The following is a 20,246-nucleotide window of genomic DNA, read 5'->3' on the forward strand; positions in this document are numbered from 1 at the left end:
CTGTGATTCTACTGAACTGAACTTCGATCACCATAGACTTCTGACCGTGATTAGGCCGGATCTTACAGTTGTGATACAGACTTGAAAATGCGGCAGGATGCCAGTTGTAATGAATCTCCAGCAGTTACTGAAATGTTCCATTGCACCAGTTTTTTTGTGTGCTATATTTGCAGAAAAAAAATTGCCTTCACCATGATAACACTATATATGAAGCTTTTGCCACTTAGGGTATGTTCACACACACTGTTTTCAGACGTAATTCAGGCGTTTTACTCCTGGAATTACGCATGAAAAAACGGCTCCATTACGCTTACAAAAATCTGCCCATTGCTTTCAATGGGTTTTACGATCTTCTGTTCCCACGAGGTGTCATTTTACGCGTCGCTGTCAAAAGATGGCGCGTAAAAAGACGCCCACGTCAAAGAAGTGCAGGCCACTTCTTGGGACGTTTTTGGAGCCGTTTTTCATTGACTCCATTGAAAAACAGCTCCAATAATGTCCGTAAAATACGCAGCGAAAAACGCGAGTTGTTAAAAAACGTCTCAAAATCTGGAGCTGTTTTCAGGCGAAAACATCTCCATATTTTCAGACGTATTTTCCTAAGCCGTGTGAACATACACTTACGTCCACAGCAATTTTCATTAAAAAAAAAGGGGGTGTGGAAACGTATTTACGTTTTTTTTCACTTTTTCCTTCGGAATCTGGCAATGTTGAGTAACTGCGCCGTATTCATCGCCAAGCGTGCACTGCGTTGGGAAGTACATTGTTGAGGGTATGGCTTCTGGTTGAGAATAGTGTGTCACGGGGCATTGTTTGGCAGCATGTGGAGTTTGTATGGGTATTTGTGCGCTATTTTGTCTTATGCTTTTACCCTAACCCCTACCTAGCATAGATTATAGTATAAAAAATATTCCATAGGTAAAAGAGAATAGGAATACATAACCCGTAACGTATGTGTATATACGGTACATTGTTCTACCGTATTTACTTCATATATCAACCAGTCGCTAATGAGAACCTATACGCTTCACGCTATCGCCCTCTAATGGCAGAAGTGAACACTAGTAAATGCTCAGTTTACGTCATCGGCTCCATTTACAGTAATCATAAGATCTGTCAGCCTGAAGCCGCAGGCAATCACTGTATAAACTCTAGAATACTGTACCAAGCCAGACCCACAAAACTGATAAACCAGCCGCCCTCAGACGTATTGTTTCGAACAGCTGCCCCAACCAAAATGTCTACCGACCTACATGACCCGTATACAAAGACGCAATGCGTGCTGGCTCCCGAGAAGAGGCGGGGAGAACGAGAGAACGCCAGTGATGACGTCAAGAAAAGCAGGCGCGTCAAGCGAAAAATCTGACATGGCGGGAGGCGGGAAAAGAGCACAGCGAGCTGAGCAACAGGTGAGGGAGATGCTGTGAGCACCTGGGGACAAGGGACGCTTATTTATTTACTTAAGCTTTCGACATCATGTGACTCTGACAGGATATGCTTGGACTTGTTGTTCCCCAGCTGCTGGGCCCGAAGAATAAATGTATTTTTGACAACGGTTTACTGATAAAAGTGTTCCACGGAGGCATGAGGGACGTGTCGCACAGGAGACCGCTATATGTGTTGTACATTAGCCGCGCTGCTGTGTATACATTGAGCCTCGTTCATGAAAATTAGTGCAAACTAAAAGTGTAGCAGTTACCCATGGCAACCAATCGGATTGCAGCGCTTTTTTTGTAAAGTGAATTTGAGGAAATGCAAGAATTGATCTGATTGGCTGCCATGAGCGTCTCCTCCTCTTTGTCTGCACTAGTTCTAGGTTACCCCTTTTGTGCATAATGGATACTTTTGTCATACGCTGTATTTATACTCCTGGGAAAAGCTCCCGAGCTATTACCAGAGCTTTGAAAGGGACAGTGGCAGAGTGGAGGGACTTTATTGTTGTTTTTTCTCACAGCTGGGTGTCTTTAGCTTTTTATGGCAGATGCCCGGCCACTCTTCTCTGGAGCTTTCAGCATTGGGGCAGGTTTATTAAAGCATTATTCCTTTCTCTGGCATAAATGCACCAAAAAACATGGGTCACCGGCCCGAAAGGCATATTTATGAAACCTTTCGGCTACTTTCTCTGGCATGTACGAAGCGTTTTCCAAAACTTTTCTACTTAACCCCTTAATGACCAGCCTATTTCGGACCTTAATGACCTTATTTTTTACGTTTTTCAATCGTCGCATTCCAAGAGCTATAACCTTCTTATTTTTTCGTCTACATAGCTGTATAAAGTCTTGTTTTTTGCGGGACAAGTTGTACTTTTTAATAGCACCATTTTGAGGTATATATTATTTATTAATTAACTTTTATTAACACTTTTTTTGGGGGGGAATAGAAAAAAATCTGACATTTCGCCACTCTTTTTTGCGTCCTAAATCTACGCCGTTTACCGTGTGATATAAATAACACAATAACTTTATTCAGCGGGTTGTTACGATTGCAACGATACCAAATTTGTATCATTTTTGTATGTTTTCCTACTTTTACACAGTAAAAACGTTTTTTTTTCAAAATTATTTGTTTTTGTGTCTCCATATTTGAAGAGCCTTAACGTTTTTATTTTTTCGCCGATGCGGTTGTCTGAGGGCTTTTTTTTTTGCGGGAAGACTTGTAGTTTTTATTGGTACCATTTTGGAGTAGATGCGACTTTTTGATCACTTTTTATTACATTTTTTTTAAGTCAGGATTCACAGAAAACAGCAATTTTTCCATAGTTTTTTATTATTTTTTTTACGGCGTTCACCGTGCGGGTTAAATAATGTAATAGATTTATAGTCGGGATCGTTACGGACGCGGCGATACCAAATATGTGTAACTTTTTAACTTTATTTTGTTTTTTTAATAGTAAAGCATTTTGTAAGGGGAAAAGCTGGGTTTCATTTTTTTTTCAATTTTTTTTTTTTTAAATTAACTTTATTCAACTTTTTTTTCACTTTTACTAGTCCCACTAGGGGACTATAATATGTGATTCTGCGATCGCATTTATAATACACTGCAATACTTTTGTATTGCAGTGTATTACTGCCTGGCCGTTTAACACGGACAGGCATCTGCTAGGTCATGCCTGCGGCATGATCTAGCAGGCATTCATTACAGGCAGACCTGGGGGCCTTTATTAGACCCCCGGCTGCCATTAGAGCAGAGAGGGAGCTCCCTCCCTCTCTCCAAAACCACTCAGATGCGGTGCTCGCTATTGAGCACCGCATCTGAGGGGTTAAACGTGTGAGATCGATACTAATATCGATCTCACACGGCAGAGCAGGGACGCTCCCAGCCATCAGCTGCCTCTAGCAGCTGAGAGCAGGGAGATCTGACAGTTCCCTGCTCTGTTTACTTATTCCGATGCCGCGACGTAAAAAGTCTATGGAATCGGAATAAGGCCCGTTAGTGACCGACGTAGAAACACGATGGGCCGGTCACTAACGGGTTAAAGTGTTGGAAAACCATACCTGATCCTACTTGTAATTGTTTGCTTTTCCCCTCTGGTGCAGGCTGCACAGGTGGAGAGACCTGCACGCCACTTTACACTGCGCCAGTAATCATCTCACCAATTGGTTCTGCAACGTGGACTATAAGGGCTTGTTCACATCAGCGTTCCGTTCCGTCAGAACTTTACGTCCCGAGAACTCAATGGAAAGGCAAACTGAAGCCATAGCTTTCCGTTAGGGTATGTGCACACGATATCGACAATTATGGCTGAAATTACGGAGCTGTTTTCAAGAGAAAACAGCTCCTGCATTTCAGACGTAATTGCTCGTACTCACGTTTTGCGAGGCGTCAATTACGGTCGTAATTTGGAGCTGTTCTTCATTGAAGTCCATGAAAAACGGCTCAAATTACGTCCCAAGAAGTGTCCTGCACTTTGACGACGCTGTTATTTTACGCGCAGTCTTTTGACGGCGACGTGTAAAATCACAGGTCGTCGGCAAAAAGATTGAAATGAATGGGCAGATGTTTGCCGACGTATTTGAGCCGTGTTTTCAGGCGTAATTCGAGGCGTAAAACGCCTAGTTTACGCCTGAAAATAGGTCCTGTGAACCCAGCCTTAGCGTTACTATTGATTTCGATGGTAATGCTTCTGTTGCTGATGGTTTCCGTTCCATAAGGTTTCCGGTTTTTGTTTTTTTTGGCAGAAACACCGCAGTTGACTGCGCTATTGATTTTGCCAAAGCAATGGAATAGGAAGTATCTATTTATATTGAATAAGGATGAATAGCTAGTCATCTTTATTCAATATTCCCAGCATTGCAGGACAGCATTACCAACATGCTATCCAATCTATTTTAATGAAGAAAGATTAAAACTTGGAAAAAGTTTCCTTTTAATTATCTCAGCGCTGGATCCAACCACGCTTTCTCTACAAACAGCAAGTTTTTCATGTGCCGTCACGAGGACCCGAGCGCTAGGACTACTACCAAAAAATACAAGTCCAGTCAAAAGGTGAGCCGGAGACATCTCCCCAATTTTTGCAAGGATCTATTTACACGGTGTGGATTTTTCTGCCATATTCAGTCTTCAGAGAGGGCTGGGTGATTGATACAATTAATTTGGTTGATTCATCGTTTGGGGGCCGGACTATCTGTATTTTGCACAGAATCATTGACTTGATTCCCTGGCGCCTCCTGGCCTGACATTATTGGCCCGGTTCCCTCCCACATGGTGGCTCTGCTGCAGCTCACACGAGATGCGTGTGGACCCGTCTCTCACACCCTGCAGCTAGCCAGGTATAGAGGTCTCCGACAATCTATATAAGCCCTAGTGGCCTGTCCAACTGGGATCACCTGTATTTCTGCGCAGATTAGCTCTACCAGTATCTATAGGGGCTAGTCTGTGCAGAAATACATTTGTTATCCAAAGGGGCTCATAAATCACTAACTAGCCCCTATAGAACCTGGTCGTAATGGCTCCGCCATTTTAGAGATCAGGCCATATGTCCGCACCATAGGGGTATAAATTTATAAAACGTACAATTAATCTGCTGCATTTGTATAAAAGGAAGGTGTTCAGTAACGTAATATAGACATTCTGTGGTTAATCCGTATATATTACAGTATAAAAGCGGAGCTGTCATATCCGTCAAAACGTGGAGGAATCGTATTTTTTTTTTTTCAAATTTCACCCCACAAATGTATCTTTTCAGTTGTCCAGTACTAGTTTTGCAAAAAAAAAAAAAAACAAGCCCTTGCGGCTTTGTCTGTGGAAAAAGACCGGTACGGCCTTTGGAAGATGGAAAGCAAAAAAACAAGCTCTAAAATGGTGCCCTACTTCAACTCAATGTGGCTGCGTCAGGCTCTGCTGCATCATCGACACTTCAGTGATCTGGTGTTGGGAGAAGTAGTCCGATATATTCCGTGCAGGCTTTCTACTCCCACCACTATCTATGATGACTGTTTCTTCGCTGTTGTTAATCATAGCTGGGTGATGAGACTGGGAAGCTTGCATCAGATATATACGACTCCTTCCGGTCTGAGCTCATTGAACTTTTCTTTTTATTAGAAAGAAATTAGAAAATCGCCCGTTTACTTGAAAACAAATCGATTTTGTTTTTAGACCGTATCATCCAGCCCTAATCTGAGATTTTACCACACCCTGAAAATAGCCACTAAATGACAAAAAAAGCTTCTGTGAACGTTCACACTTCCATGATGAAATATATTTGACTGCGTTTCATTCATTATAAGGGCTGGATATGCTATGGAGAAGTATGCAGCGCATTCAATCCAGCAATAACCAGAATATCTGTATTAAATTGTGCTTCGTTTGGTGCGACTATGGGTGGATTTTTTTCGCTGCAGAAATCAGCCGACATAAAAAAAAAGACTTGCTTCCTGATCATCTTGTGATGACTTTTCATCAGATGTGTCGGTTTTTGTTTTTTCAACTTTGAAAATAGATTTATTTATTTTTTTGTATTTAGTTTTTGACTGGAGCACAGCATGCTGCACTATTCTACCCCTCCAAATTGTTTTCAGTGGTAGGGTGGAGAACAGCTGTATGATCTCTATGGGCTTGTCCACATGTAACGGAATTGCTGTGTATTTTCCGTCCGGAATTGCGGGAGGAAGATACAAGCGGAATACAGTAGGAGCAAAGTGGGTGAGATTTAACAAATGTCATCCAGACGCTGCAGAAAAATTCAGTCCAGAGATTCACCTGCGGTGCGTAATTTTTGTTCCGTAGCATGTCAATTATTGCTGCGGAAAGTGGACTAATTTCCTGCGTTTTTTTTTTCTGATGTACTGCGTAATTTGTTGTGGAAAAGCTGTAAAATTTCTTACAGGGGTTGGAAAGGGCTTCACAGGAAGTAGAAATATCACCATCACACAGCCCCTGAAAGAAACGCACCAAAATCCACATTATTTTCTGCCGTAAAAAACGCATGAAATGGTGCGGATTGTCTGCTGGTTAATGCGGAAATGCTGCGGAAATTTTCTGTAGCAAATCCGTTACGTGTGGACGAGCCCTTTTACTGCTTGTCTCTCGGGAGAGTTCTTGGGCAGGTAAAATCCATATTTTCAGCGACACGTCTTTGGAGACCCTGGCCGTTTATCTCTGGGTCACCCAGTTTTCACAGAAACCAGTTTACCAGCCTGCCATTCCTTATAATCTGTACTTTACCTTTTATTTGCAGAATGGCGATCCAGTCAGAGAAGATGCTAAGAAGAGACGCTCTGATCAGTCAGATGTACCCGTCAGTCTGCGGCAGGAGGTGGAATGCTTATATAAGCTTACTATGCCTGAGGACTTCTATCAATTCTGGACATTTTGTGCAGAAATCAATCCAGATGCGCCATGCAGTAAGACAGTTAACATTGAAACATTAAGTGAAATCTATATTTTAATGTATTTTTTGCTATGGGTGTGAAGCCAAATCTACTCCACATACTGATACGATGTTCTCAGCCATGCTTTCTCCTGCATGGCCTTTTATGTAACATTTGTAATGTGCACAAGGAGTTCCCTTTTAATAGTATTCCTACCAGGCGGTTTATGTAGCGCTTCCAGTTTTCACTATTAGGCCTCATTCACACGGCAGGGTTTCCCGGCCGGGTGCCGGCCGTTCATAAATCGGCCGGCACCCGGCTGCATTAGTAATAATAGACCCCTAATGGGGCTATTCACACAACCGATTTTTTGACGGCCGGGAAAACCGGGCGTCAAAAAATAGGACATGCTCTATCTTCGCCCGGGTGCCCGGCTCCCATAGAAGTCTATGGGGCCGGGTATTACACGGCCATCACCGGGATGTGTCCCGAGTGACGGCCGGGTTTTCCGGCGCTTGCGCTCTATCTCCTCCTCACAGCGCAGAGTGCATGTGAGGAGGAGGAGTTGATGCCATTCGGACGAATGGCATCGCTGTACACTCTGTGGCATGGCCGGGGTGTACAGCAGGTGGAAGGGAGCGCTGCGCTGGCTCCCTTCCCCTGCTTGTTTTAAAAGCACCTTGGCCCGGCGACACCTTCGATGGCGCCGCTAGCAGCTGCTGCGGCTGCTACTACTGTAGCGACGCCACTATAGCAGAGCGGGGAGGTATCTCCCCGCTCTGCTATGTGCTAGCCGCACTTTAGCTCCTTGAAGGAGCGGAATCCCCGTGTTTTCGGGGATTCCGCTCCTGGACAGAGCGCTTGATGTCTCTGTCCATATCTGGGCAGTGACATCAGGGGAAACTCCTGAAGCGGAATCCCCGAACACATGGGGATTCCCCTTCAGGAGTTGCCGCTGATGTCACTGTCCGGATCTGCCCGGCCCGGCACGGATGCAAAACTTAATGCAAACCGGCCGGGCAAAACGGCCGATTTTACCGGCCGACACTCGGGCTCGGGAACGACCCGGTCGTGTGAATCCCGCCTTACTGTGCTTTCCAGATAATCATGAACGTGCATAGCTGGCCTGATATCCTATGCCATTCCTTCATTTTATCCGAATATTCTCTAGCAGGAAAATAAGTGCAAGTTTACTCGCGTGCTATTCTTCAATACTCCACGGTCCTGAGGAACACTTCCCTCAATTATCAGACCCTTTACCATTTGCTTATGTTCACATTGAATTACCAATATAGGCTGTAATAGCAGTCTATGTACTGTTTTGGCCTCTTTGTTATTATAATGTGCCAGCTTTGTTCATTAAACAAAATAATCCACTTGCTCTTTAAAAACATATGACACGTAACTTTACACTAGATGTGATTTAGGATAAGGCCATACGTGCTGCAAATGCGTCAGAAATTGCAGCCAAATTCCACAGCGTTTTATAGTAGCAGGAGCAAAGTAAGTGCATGAGATTTAACCCCTTCCCGACACTGTGTGTGTGTGTGTGTGTGTGTGTATATATAATAGCACAGCACTCCGATGGTTCCAAAAAGTATGTGAATTATTCCGTCAACAGCTGCAACGTTTCCGTCCTGCTATAGGACCTTTTTCAAGCATGGTTGCATCGGAGTGCTGTGGGATTTCTTTTGTTTGTCTTATAATCCACGAATCTGGATTACCTGCTTGCACCCGTTACCGTGTTGGAATCTCTCACAGAGTGCTGCTTATATACATATATAGAGATAGCGCTGTCGGGAGTTGGTACTGCAAATCACTGTACAGTTACGGCGCGGTGAAAGTGCGGGCTCAGAAGCTGAGCCTGTGCCATCACTGCTGGGTGTCCGCTGTATATTACAGCTGGCACTCTGCTGTAACGGCCAGGACCAGAGCTAGTCTATGATCCGCTCAATAGCGATTGCAGCATCCGAGTTTTTTTTTTTAGCCAAGACACGATTGCTGGGGTGCTGATGGTTGGTATGGCACCGGAGGCCTAACCATTCCTTCCTTGTCTGCCTTGTACTGAAGCCTATGACGACCCGCCTCTGGCTTGCTGTCAGTGTATGACAGCTCTAATACACTGCACTACTTAGGTAGTGCAGTGTATTAGAATAGCTGTCAGTGTTGCAGGCCTTCAAGTTCCGTAATGGGACATAAAAAAAAGTTAATAAAAATGTTGGCAAAAAATGACAAAACAAAAGTTTTAAGTAAAAAATAAATAAATAAATTTGGCTTTCCCATAAGGATTTTATTGGAAAAAATAAATAAACTATACTTAATTGGTATCGCCGCGTCCGTAATAACACAAACTATAAAACTATTATGTCATTTTATCACGCACGATGAACGCCATTAAAAAAAAAAATTAAAAACAACGGCAGAAACCCTGTTTTTAGGTCACCACTCCTCCCAAAAAAATTGAATAAAAAGTGATCAAAATGTCACATTTACCCCAAAATAGTACCAATCTAAACGACAGCCCGTCTCCCAAAGAAAACTTCCTGACACAGCTTTGTCCACGCTAAAATAAAAAAGTTCTTAGAATGTTTTTTTTTTTTTTTAAAGTGATTTTATTGTCCAAAAGCTGTTCAATACATGAAAAAAAAAAAACTATACATTTAGTATTGCCATAATTGTATCGACCTGCAAAATAGAGTTAACATGTAATTTATGGTGCACGGTGAATGCCGGAAAAAAACAAACTATAAAAGAACTTTCTAGAATTGCTTTTTTTTTTTTTTTTGGGCAATTTCCTCGTCCAAAAAATGAAATAAAGTGGTATGTGTCCCAAAATGGTACCAATAAAATCTACAGCTTGTCTTGCAAAAAACAAGCCCTCGCATGACTCCATCAACTGATGAATACAAGTTTTGGTACTAGTAAGGCAGTGATGAAAAAAAACATCCTGATGGGCAGGCCGGAGGGGAAGATTTCTTCAGTTTCAGGCCCTAGTATTTAGGAACCAGGAAGGGAAGCGACATAGCACATCTGCAGGAAGCGAGGGCGTCCGTATTATACCAGGGCATCGCTTTTCACAAAAGGTGCTACAAAAGGGGATAAGAATGGACACTGACCTGTGCATAACGGATTCCTCCACAGCGTGAAACACATCTATGGATAATTGTATTATCTCCCCCCCCCCCATTATTATTATGCCCTGATATACTCTGCCCAGCTTACATATACCCCTGATGTACTCCGCACAGATTACATATGCCCCCATATTATAAACTGAAATACCAGTAAAACTCTAAGGGCCAATTCACACAGTTTTTTTTTATATGTTTTTTGACGTGGAAACTGCGTCCCATTGATTTCAATGGAGTCGGAGGCGTTTTTTTTCTTTTTTCCCGCCAGCGGAAAAACCGGCTCGCGGGAAAAAGGAGACATGCTCTATCTTTGGGCGTTTACGCAGCGTTTTATTTAGCTGCGTTCTATGCCCGCAGCGCTCTATAACCGCGGGCGAAAAAAGCTGTGAAAATCGGTGTGCAGGCAGGAAAATCTGCCTCCAAAATTCCAAACTGAGTTTTGAGGTAGATTTTCCTCCTGCAAAAAACTGTGAACCCAGCCTAAGGGTATGTGCACACACACTAATTACGTCCGTAATTGACGGACGTATTTCGGCCGCAAGTCCCGGACCGAACACAGTGCAAGGAGCCGGGCTCCTAGCATCATACTTATGTACGATGCTAGGAGTCCCTGCCTCGCTGCAGGACAACTGTCCCGTACTGTAATCACGTTTTCAGTACGGGACAGTTGTCCTGCAGCGAGGCAGGGACTCCTAGCATCGTACATAAGTAGGATGCTAGGAGCCCGGCTCCCTGCACTGTGTTCGGTCTGGTACTTGCGGCCGAAATACGTCCGTCAATTACGGACGTAATTAGTGTGTGTGCACATACCCTAAACCAAAACTACTCCAAAGCAAAATCCATGCTCCAAATTCCGCTCCTTCTCTTAAAAGGAGCTCTACAGTGTTCCCATACAGCGGTTTATCTCCAGATGTAAGGCATTGCTGTATCCGGGAGAACATTACATTTTTTATGGGGTAAGATTCTCCAGAGGCACAAGCTGGCCACAACGTATTGTGCGGTAAATAGGCATATCGGTGGAAAAATTGCAGTTTTCACTTCACATCATCCACTGCGTATTAATTTCTGAAAAACACCTGTGGGTTCTAAATGCTCACTACACCCTGTGATAAATGCCTTTTAGGGGCGTAGTTTCTAAAATAGGGTCACTTCTTGACCTACATCTTATTGGGAACAAAGCCGTTTTTTTTTTTCATTTTCTTTACATGACTCATTCAGAAAAAAACCTTATGGGGTCAAAATTCTTCCCTAGATTCATTAAGGGGTGTAATTTCTCAAATGGAGTCCCTTTTGGGGTATTTCCACTGTACTAGTACTACAGGAACTCTGTATTTGCGACATGACGCCCATTCCAAAAGCCAAATGGCGCTCCTTCTCTTCTGAGCCCTACCGTGTGTCCAAGCAGCAGTTTATTACCACGTAAGGGGTATTTCTGTACTCTGGAGAAATTGCGTTACAAATGTTGGGGTGCTTTTTCTCCTTTAGTTCTTGTAGAAATGAGAACATTTTATTGGAAAAAATGTCGATTTTCATTTTCACGGCCTAATTCCAATAATTTCTGCAAAAAAATCTGTGGGGTCTAAATGCTCACTGTACCCCCTCCATAAATTCCTTTGCAAATACGACACGGCCTCCGCAAACCATTCCTGCTAAATTTGAGCTCCAAAAGCCAAATTTTATTCTGAGCCCTACCGTGTGTCCAAACAGCAGTTTATGGCCACGTATGGGGTATTGCTGTACTCGGGAGAAACTGCTTTACAAATGTCGGGGTGCTTTTTTTTTTCTCCTTGGTTCTTGTGGAAACGAGAAAATTCTAAGTTTTTAGTGGAAAAAATTTTCATTTTCACAAATCAATTCTAATAAAAATGATCAAAAACACCTGTGGGATCAACTTCACACCTAGATAAATTCTTTGTGGTGTTTCCAAAATGTTTTTTTAGGTGTTTCCTTTGTTTTGGCACCGCAAGACCTCTTCAAACCTGACATGGTGCCTAAAATATAATCTAATAAAAAGAAGGCCCCAAAATCCTCTAGGTGCTCCTTTTGCTTCTGAGGCCTGCGCTTCAGTTCATTCTAGGGCCATTCTGTGGGATATTTATAAAAACTTCAGAATCTGGGTAATAAATATTGAGTTGTTTCTCTTAGGGTTGCACGATGCATCGAAACTTCGATACTGTGCACCCTCAAATGGTTCAATACCGTTATTTCATGTATTTCGATACTAAGCTGTGGCCGCAATTCTAAGTATAGTAATACATGAATGTATGTGAGCGGGGCTGCGGCTGTGTAATAGTCATTGCCCCGCTCCTGAGTCCTGACAAGTGCGCGCGCGGTCAGCTTGATGTGATACGACCGGCGCGGCACTAATGATTGCCAGCAACGAAGACATAACATGGCGGGCGCACTGCAAAATACCCCCATGTTCTGTCTTCCGTGCCTTTTGTCATTAGATCAGCACCGGCCGCATCACCTCATGCTGACTGCGCGCGCGCACACACTTCTTGTCAGAAGCGGGGGCAATGGTTGTATTAAACAGCCGCAGCCCCGCTCTAACGGCGGAGATCAGAGAAACCTCTCATCTCTGCCATTATTTCCCTCAATGCAGCGATCAAAGCTGATCGCAGCATTCAAGGGGTAAATGAGAAGGGGGGATGCCCTTTGGATCGCGTCACAGGGAATCACTGAGACTCGATCGAGGACAATACCATATATGGGCAGACAGCCCAGGGTCCATTGAAGGACCCCAGGGCTGTCTGACCATATTTCCTGTTAGGGCATACCTATCAGTACACAAGGCAAATGTACTGGCATATAGATATATGCCAGTACACTAAAGTTTAAAAATAAAAAGTAAAAATAAATTAATGTTAAATTAAAAAAGACTAATAAATTTATAGCGCAGTTTATGATGTTTACGCTGTTATAAAATAAAAACTGCTTTCTTTCGATTTAATGTGAGGCACGTGGTAATATGAATTTTGAACCTCCATGTGCCTCACATTAATAGTAATTAACCCCATCCTGTAACTCACACATTAACCCAATGTTGTCCATTATGACTGAGGAACATGATTGGGTTAATTATTAATGTGAGGCACATGGAGATTCAAAATTCATATTACCACGCGCCTCACATCAGAAAATTAGAACTTTTTTTTTTATTGGCAAAAGTATCGTTTTTGGTATAGAGTATCGCAATACAACGCAAAGTATCGGTATCGAAGTCCAAATTCTAGTATCGTGACATCCCTAGTTTCTCTGCTAAAACCTTCTGTTACAGAAAAAAAATGGTCACCTCCACTTTGCTTTAATAATTGTGAAATGCCTAAAGGGTTAAGAAACTTTCTAAATGCTGTTTTGAATACTTTGGCCTCATGCACACGATCGTAGCCGTGTGCACGGCCGTGATTTTCGGGTCGGGGGGCTGCGGACTGTCAGCCGCGGGCCGCCCGCAAATCGTACGACGTGCACATGGCCGCCGTCATTGTTTTCAATGAGCCCGGACCGCAGAAGATGTCCGTAATAGGACATGCCCGTTCTTTCTGCGGTGCGGGTTCCCGGGCCATTCACGGACCGTAAAAACTACGGTCGTGTGCATGGCCCCATAGAAAAGAATGGGGCCGCAATTCTCCCGTGGATTTTCGGGGGAATTGCGGCCGCAAAAACACGTTCGTGGGCATGGGGCCTTTGAGGGGTGCCCAAACTGAACTAGTCCCTGAAATAATAGCCTTTTGAAATTTTATTTTAAATGTCAAATCCCTGTTAACGTTCTAAGACTTGTAACGTCCTAGAAAAGAAATATATTAAAAAAATTATGCAAAACATAAAGTAGACATATTTTATTAGCAGCTGTTTTTGTGTGGTATAACTCTCTTACAAGATACATTTGATTTTAGAAAAATTATTTTGACATTTTTCGTTAGTTTGGTGTTTTTCACAATCAAATACGGAATGTATCGACTGAACTTTACAATTAGGGCTTGTTCACACGCTGCGGTTTTTTTTCGTCCTGAATTGCGAACGGAAAAAAACGCAGCAGAATACAGTAGCTGCAAAGTGGATGAGATTGAACAAATCTCATCCATACGCTGCTTAAAAGCTGAGTGGAAAAACTGCTTAGAAATTGACCTGTGCTGCGGAAATTTATTCCGCAGTGTGTCAACTGTATCTGTGTAAACGCTGCTTATTTGTTGTGGGAATTCCCCATTGAATTCAATGGGGAGCTAAATCCTGCAACAAATAAAAGTTGTTCACTTTTTGCGGCGCGTTCGCAGCGATCCCGCTGCGCAAAACGCTACTCCGAAAAGAAAAAAAGCATGATACTTACCCAGAAGTCTGTCTTCCGCCCTCTAGCGTGGCCTCCTGGGATGACTATTCATCCCATGTGACCGCTGCAGCCAATCACAGGCCGTAGCGGCGGTCACATGGGATGAATCATCCCAGGGGCCTGGCCTGGGTGTCGTCAGAAAGCCGGCCTCCTGGGATGACTCTTCATCCCAGATGACTACCGCTGCAGCCAATCTCCTGTGATGAGACGTCATCCAGGTGGCCGGCCTGCGGCTGGTGCTGCGGTTTTCCACAGTCACCATTCCAATCGAGAAACTGCACCACAGCTTAGTGCAGTGTTTCGCCTGGAATTTCGGCAGCATTTATGCTACATGTGACCTTACCATGAGGGGGATCTCACAACGGATGTATAGAAAGTTTAAATAGTGTGAAACTCCCTCCTCTACTATTTGAAGTTCTAGTCTCTAGAAGGTTGTCATTTTTTTAGAGTCCGAATAGAGTGGGAATGAGTGCAGGTGACTGCTTATTGAGATCATACAGAATTTACCTTGGGGCACTTCGGGTATCTCCTTGCTTCAGAGGTTTGAGAAAGTGAACAGCTGAAACAATTTTCAAGCACATTAACCCCATGTATCATGATGAGTGTTTGTCCATAAGGATTGACGACTGACAGCTGACGAATCAGTCTTGTTCTTTAAAATTTTGTTTTAGCACAGTGGGTTATTTTCACGGTGGTGATTGTACCTCTGATTTAAAGAGAACCTTTCACCTCCCCATTCATGTGCAGCATGTAATGGGGAGGGCTGCACAAACTCTGGGGCACTTTACATTTATTTTTCTACCTCCCTCCGTTATCGTTCTATTTGGCGCACGATATTTAAATAACTCCCTGAACAGTCAACGGGGTGTGTACGCGAGAGGGAGCTGTAACACTGTCCATATCTGATTGGACAGTGTCACAGCCATAGTAACACGCCCCCTTGACAGTACACGCCCCGTTGACTGTTAAGGGAGTTATTTAAATATCGTGCACCAAATAGAGCGGCACCGATATCTAAATAACGGTGTGAGGTAGAAAAATAAATGTAAAGTGCCCCAGGGTTTGTGCAGCCCTCCCCATTACGTGCTGCACATGAATGGGGAGGTAAAAGGTTCTCTTTAAGTGAGTTATGAAATAAAAGCAACTTTACTCTTGCTGAATGTGACTAAAGTACTAATAAAGGATGCAATCTGGGTACACTATTTTTACACCCTTTATGAAGGTTCTGTATACTTTATCATTTTTTTTTTCCTTTATCGAAGATGCACTGAAATCCAGCCTTGGCCTTCAGCTTGTTGGCCCATATGATATTCTTTCTGACAAACACAATGTGACTAAGAAAACATCTGATATTAATTACAATTTGCACTGGAGATTCTTCTATGACCCCCCTGAATTCCAGACCATCATTGTAGGGGACAGCAAGGCAAAATATCACATTGGCTATTACAGGTGAGGTGTAGTGTTAAACCTCCAGCATAAAACTAGTTACCCAGTACATACTCTAATTGATGGTTTACTCAGTATTCTTACTAAATGATTGTGTTAGCTCTCTATGCTAGTCTGCTGTGGTTAGCCAACAGGGCGTGAACAACCCTCAAGCTGCCTTGTGCCGATTGGTCCGCATCACAGGCAGGGAAGCTAGCTCTACCCCGTTGGCTAACTGCAGCAAATTAAACAAAACAATCAGTCAGCCATATCTCGTATCCCATAACAACTATTCATATCAATGAGAAGTTTTGGGCCAAACGTTGTTCACAATGACCTGTCGAATCTTTGAACAGTGTCAGAAATAATAAAGAACTGCGTTTAGTCTCTGACTGCATTATACTGTTTTAATGTTTGGACAGGGCATTAGCTTTATAAAAATGTATTAAAATAGGAAGAAATTGTTTTTGGTTTTTTTTCATTATCTGCAGTACAGACGTGTTTTATAAAGCCTAAGATATAACTCTGTATGTGTCAAGCCCCTGTCTGTCATTTCAGGGACTCTCCAGAAGAGCTGCCTGTTTTTCTTGGCTCTAATGACACTATGAAAGGATGCATCATCGCTCCAACTGGGGATAATGTATTTTCTGCTGTCAAGTAAGTGTCCGTCATCTTTATTCCTCATAGTTTCTGTAAAGGTAAAGAGAACTGTATAAATTTTGTAGGCGTCTGTTATCACAAAAATCTTCCCATGACCTCAAACATTACTTGTTTAAGGTGGAGGGTTCTGCAAGGAGATTCTGAAAAACCCTTTTAGTAAGCTCCAAAGAACTCTACCTAAATACTACCACATTTATGAAATGTTACCTATGATCTATTATGGAATCAACATAAATAACTACCATTTATTCCCTAGACAGTTTGCAGTGAAAAAACTGAAGGAAATTTCTGATAAAAAGACCATGAACATAGTCAAAGATTTGGTGGAGAAACTGTCTGCTGCTGCTGTCAATCTGGGGTACTCACTGGAACAGAAAACCGCATCCATGAAACGGAGAGACAAGAAAGTCAGTCTTCTGTGTTTCCCTTCTTGTTAGCAGTTTGTGCTCTGTTCATTTATGATCTTGGGTTTGCTTTTTACTTGGGCCAGAGCTAGAAAATGACTTTGTAAGATCTTAACCAGAGGTTCATCGTGCAGCTTCATGCGATTTCCAATTTTCCTGCTTAAATCATAAGCCAGTAGAAAGTTGCATCAGTGCCCTGATACCTGTTCACTTTAGTTCGTGTGAAGTGTTCTAAATTGTGCCACAATAACAATGCAACTTCTGCAAAGTTGTTTCGAGTATAGGTCTCATACAGACCTATTTCATTTTTTAATTTTTTTCTTGTTGAGGGCACAAAAACAACTCTCAATATTAAAGGGGTATTCTGGGACTTTGATATTGATGGCCTGTCCTTTAAGATGTGCCATCAATGTCAGATCAGGGAGTGGAGGGGGCACGGCTCTACGGTCAGGGCCATAACTTTTTGTAGCAGCTTTACCTGGTACTGCAGCTCTCTGCATCTCCGTCCCATTCAAGTAAATGGGACTAAGCTGCAATACCAGGCACAGCTACTACTAAATGCACAGCGCTTTGCCTGGTAAACAATAAAGCGAACGCAGCGGCCCCTTCAGGCAGCTCATCGGTGTGGTGACCGTTTATCCTAAGGATAAGCCATAAATCTAAGTCCCAGGTAAACACTTTTAACACCCCTCCCTAACAGTCACATTAAAAGAGGAAAACCCCTCCTCAAAATGTCTGCTTTTTTAAATTTATTTAAATCTAGTTGGCGCGTAACGCCACAAAGGGAACCTGATATGTCCAGTATAATGCCCTATGCACACTAACACAGACATCTGTCAATCAGCAAATAGTGGGCGGAGCTAGTGGCAGCATAGGAATACACTAATGTCTGCTGACACTTCCTGGACTGTTCATGTAAGCCCCTTACTCTAAGTGAGTGCGTCATGGCCCGTTCCTTTTAAATAGGCACTGCACTTTGAACAAACTTTGCATACATCCGATCTAATCAAATATAAGAAACTTTTTGTAATATATCTTATTAAAGAAAATCTCTCTACTTATCAGGCTCCTTCCTCCCTTCCCCCTAAACTGTTCACTCCCTCTGAATTTACTGCATTCAGCACACTGAGGGATCAGGTTACAGCTTCCCATAGAATTCTGTGGAGATGGGAGGGGGCAGACTGAGAGGAGAAAGATACCCAGACGTGCAGCTGCTCATAGTAAAAATGTATCTCACCCCAGTGCTGGATTCTCTGTTACAGTGGTTTGTACTGCTGTATAATGTCCTCCATGCTGCAGCAGCAGGGTAGATGATAAATATCTGGTTTGGTGAGGGTCCGACCGCTGGGACCCCCACCAATCAAGACAACGGGCTTACCTTGCCATTCCCGAGAACCCCATAGGAATGGAGCGGTAGATCACATGCTCGACCACCACTCCATTAATTTCAATGGGGCTGCTGCTCTTCTATTTTCGGCAGCCCCATAGAAATGGATTGAGCAGTGGCCGAGCATGCGCAGTACTGCTCAATTCGTATGGGATTTGGCACCATAGGTGATGTTGAAATTGAAGATGTTGTTTGCACATGAATGCTGTGAATTAGATTTTTTTATTTTTATTAAGTAACACAAAGTTTTTGCAAAGAAAATTGAAGTTGCAACGTGCTTTTTTCCATTGTATCACATATGATTGTGGGAACAGAACTATTATTGGGGGAAAAATTGGGTTAGAACATATTTGTTTTTGTTGAAATAATACATTTCACTCAAGGTCTCTTATTATACATTGATTTATAAGTAGTGACTGAAGGTTGGCTTTACAGCCAGAGCGCTGTCTAGAGGCAGATTACAGCAGACTTACTTTCTAGTTAATGAATATGCAACAGTCTTAAAGCGGATTAAAGTGACCCTCCGGTCCTGGAACAACAATTTAACAATGATGGATTAATAGTACCTGGTGCCCTTCGGTTGTGCCCGTATACCGTGGATCCGCTGTTTTAGGGTCCCCTCTGTGTTTTAAAATGGCTGCAGCGCTGCTTAGACTACGAGTCAGACACTCCCACTGTTCTCGGATTGGCCAGAGCTGCTCACTTAAGCGGTTCTGTCCAATCCGTGAAGAGGGAGCGTCTTAAACGCAGTCTGAGAAGCGCTGTGGCCATTTTGAGACCACACATAAGGGACTCACGGCATAGGGAGTAATTAGAGGGCACCAGGTAATGTTGTTCCGTATACCCAATCACATTTATAATTTTGTCCAGAGACCGAAGGGTCCCTTTAAGCCTTTTTATATTGGATCTCTTGGGTTGTTTTCTTTTTTTTGGGCGGGGGGGGGGGGGCGGTTGTTTTTGTGGAAGGTAAGTGTGCGAGCAGGGTAGAAAATACAAAGTATTTAAAAATGTGTTCTCTGGAGCTTGCTATTCAAATATATTTCCCAGTGACCATTGATCAGCTCCGTTATCTATAGACAAAGTAGTCATTAGTCAACCAATTCGTATTTACAGTATGTAGGCTAAAGTATTCTGGTGGCTAGGTAAGTTGTTAGTATATGGACCTAAGGTCGCAGTGAGCAAAAGGAAGCCTAAAATTTGATTAAAGAGAACCTTTCACCTGCCCATACATGTGCAGCTTGTAATAGGCAGGTCTTCACAAACCCTGTCTCACATGAAATCATTTTTCTAACTTCCTCAGTTATTTATATATCGGTGCAGTTATATTTGGCGTCCGATATGTAAATAAGCCACTGAACTGTCTACGGGCGTTTTTATCTAACTAAATGGCAAGGCTTCGCTCTGACACTGACCAATCCACTACGGACATTGTGAGGACGGCCTGCGCTGTGGTTCTGCAGAGCGCGCTCTGTGTTCTCGCGGGAGGGAACACCGCGCAGGCCGCCCTGACACTGTCCGTAGCGGATTGGCCAGTGTCAGCGAAGACATCGCGCCCCATTGCCATTTAGTTAGATAGAAACGCCCGTAGACAGTTCAGTGGCTTATTTACATATCGGACGCCAAATATAACTGCACCGATATATAAATAACTGAGGAAGTTAGAAAAATGATTTCATGTGAGACAGGGTTTGTGAGGACCTGCCTATTACAAGCTGCACATGTATGGGCAGGTGAAAGGTTCTCTTCAAAAAATTGCACTAAGATCCTAAACAATGTACTTAGCATTACAGCAATGTACTTTGAAATATGTTTTAATGAAGGTGGTACATTGATATTTCACCCATTCTTTTTATTAGGTGGTGACAAAGTCATTCCATGGTTCAGGCTTGGTTGTCCCTGTAGATAAGAAGAATAATGTAGGCTACAGAGAACTGCCTGAAACAGATGGTGAGTTAAATGCTTGTTTGCTTTCTCATTCTTCCATTTTTAGATTTTTTTTTTAAACCCCTCCCCCCTCCTGTCTTTTGTTAAACACATCCACTTTAACCCGTTAGTGACCGGCCCATCGTGTTTTTACGTCGGTCACTAACGGGCCTTATT

The 20,246-nt window shown here is 43.0% G+C and overlaps 1 protein-coding gene across 2 annotated transcripts in view; it reads left to right on the forward strand.

Moving 5' to 3' along the window:
• The first annotated feature begins 1,190 nt into the window (after positions 1-1,190).
• HPF1 (histone PARylation factor 1) overlaps positions 1,191-20,246 on the forward strand; it is a 30,542-nt gene continuing 11,486 nt past the window's right edge. The window contains exons 1-6 of one of the 2 annotated variants that reach the window (XM_075860253.1): positions 1,191-1,409; positions 6,677-6,842; positions 15,530-15,719; positions 16,254-16,352; positions 16,612-16,762; positions 20,003-20,093. In XM_075860253.1, coding sequence (XP_075716368.1) covers positions 1,254-1,409; positions 6,677-6,842; positions 15,530-15,719; positions 16,254-16,352; positions 16,612-16,762; positions 20,003-20,093 — 853 coding nt within the window. In that variant the 5' untranslated portion in view covers positions 1,191-1,253. The remainder of the gene's footprint in view (positions 1,410-6,676; positions 6,843-15,529; positions 15,720-16,253; positions 16,353-16,611; positions 16,763-20,002; positions 20,094-20,246) is intronic. The other variant, XM_075860254.1, reaches the window with a different exon arrangement.

Source organism: Rhinoderma darwinii, chromosome 1, assembly GCF_050947455.1.
Source record: "Rhinoderma darwinii isolate aRhiDar2 chromosome 1, aRhiDar2.hap1, whole genome shotgun sequence".
In the NCBI taxonomy this organism is placed as follows: Eukaryota; Metazoa; Chordata; class Amphibia; order Anura; family Rhinodermatidae; genus Rhinoderma; species Rhinoderma darwinii.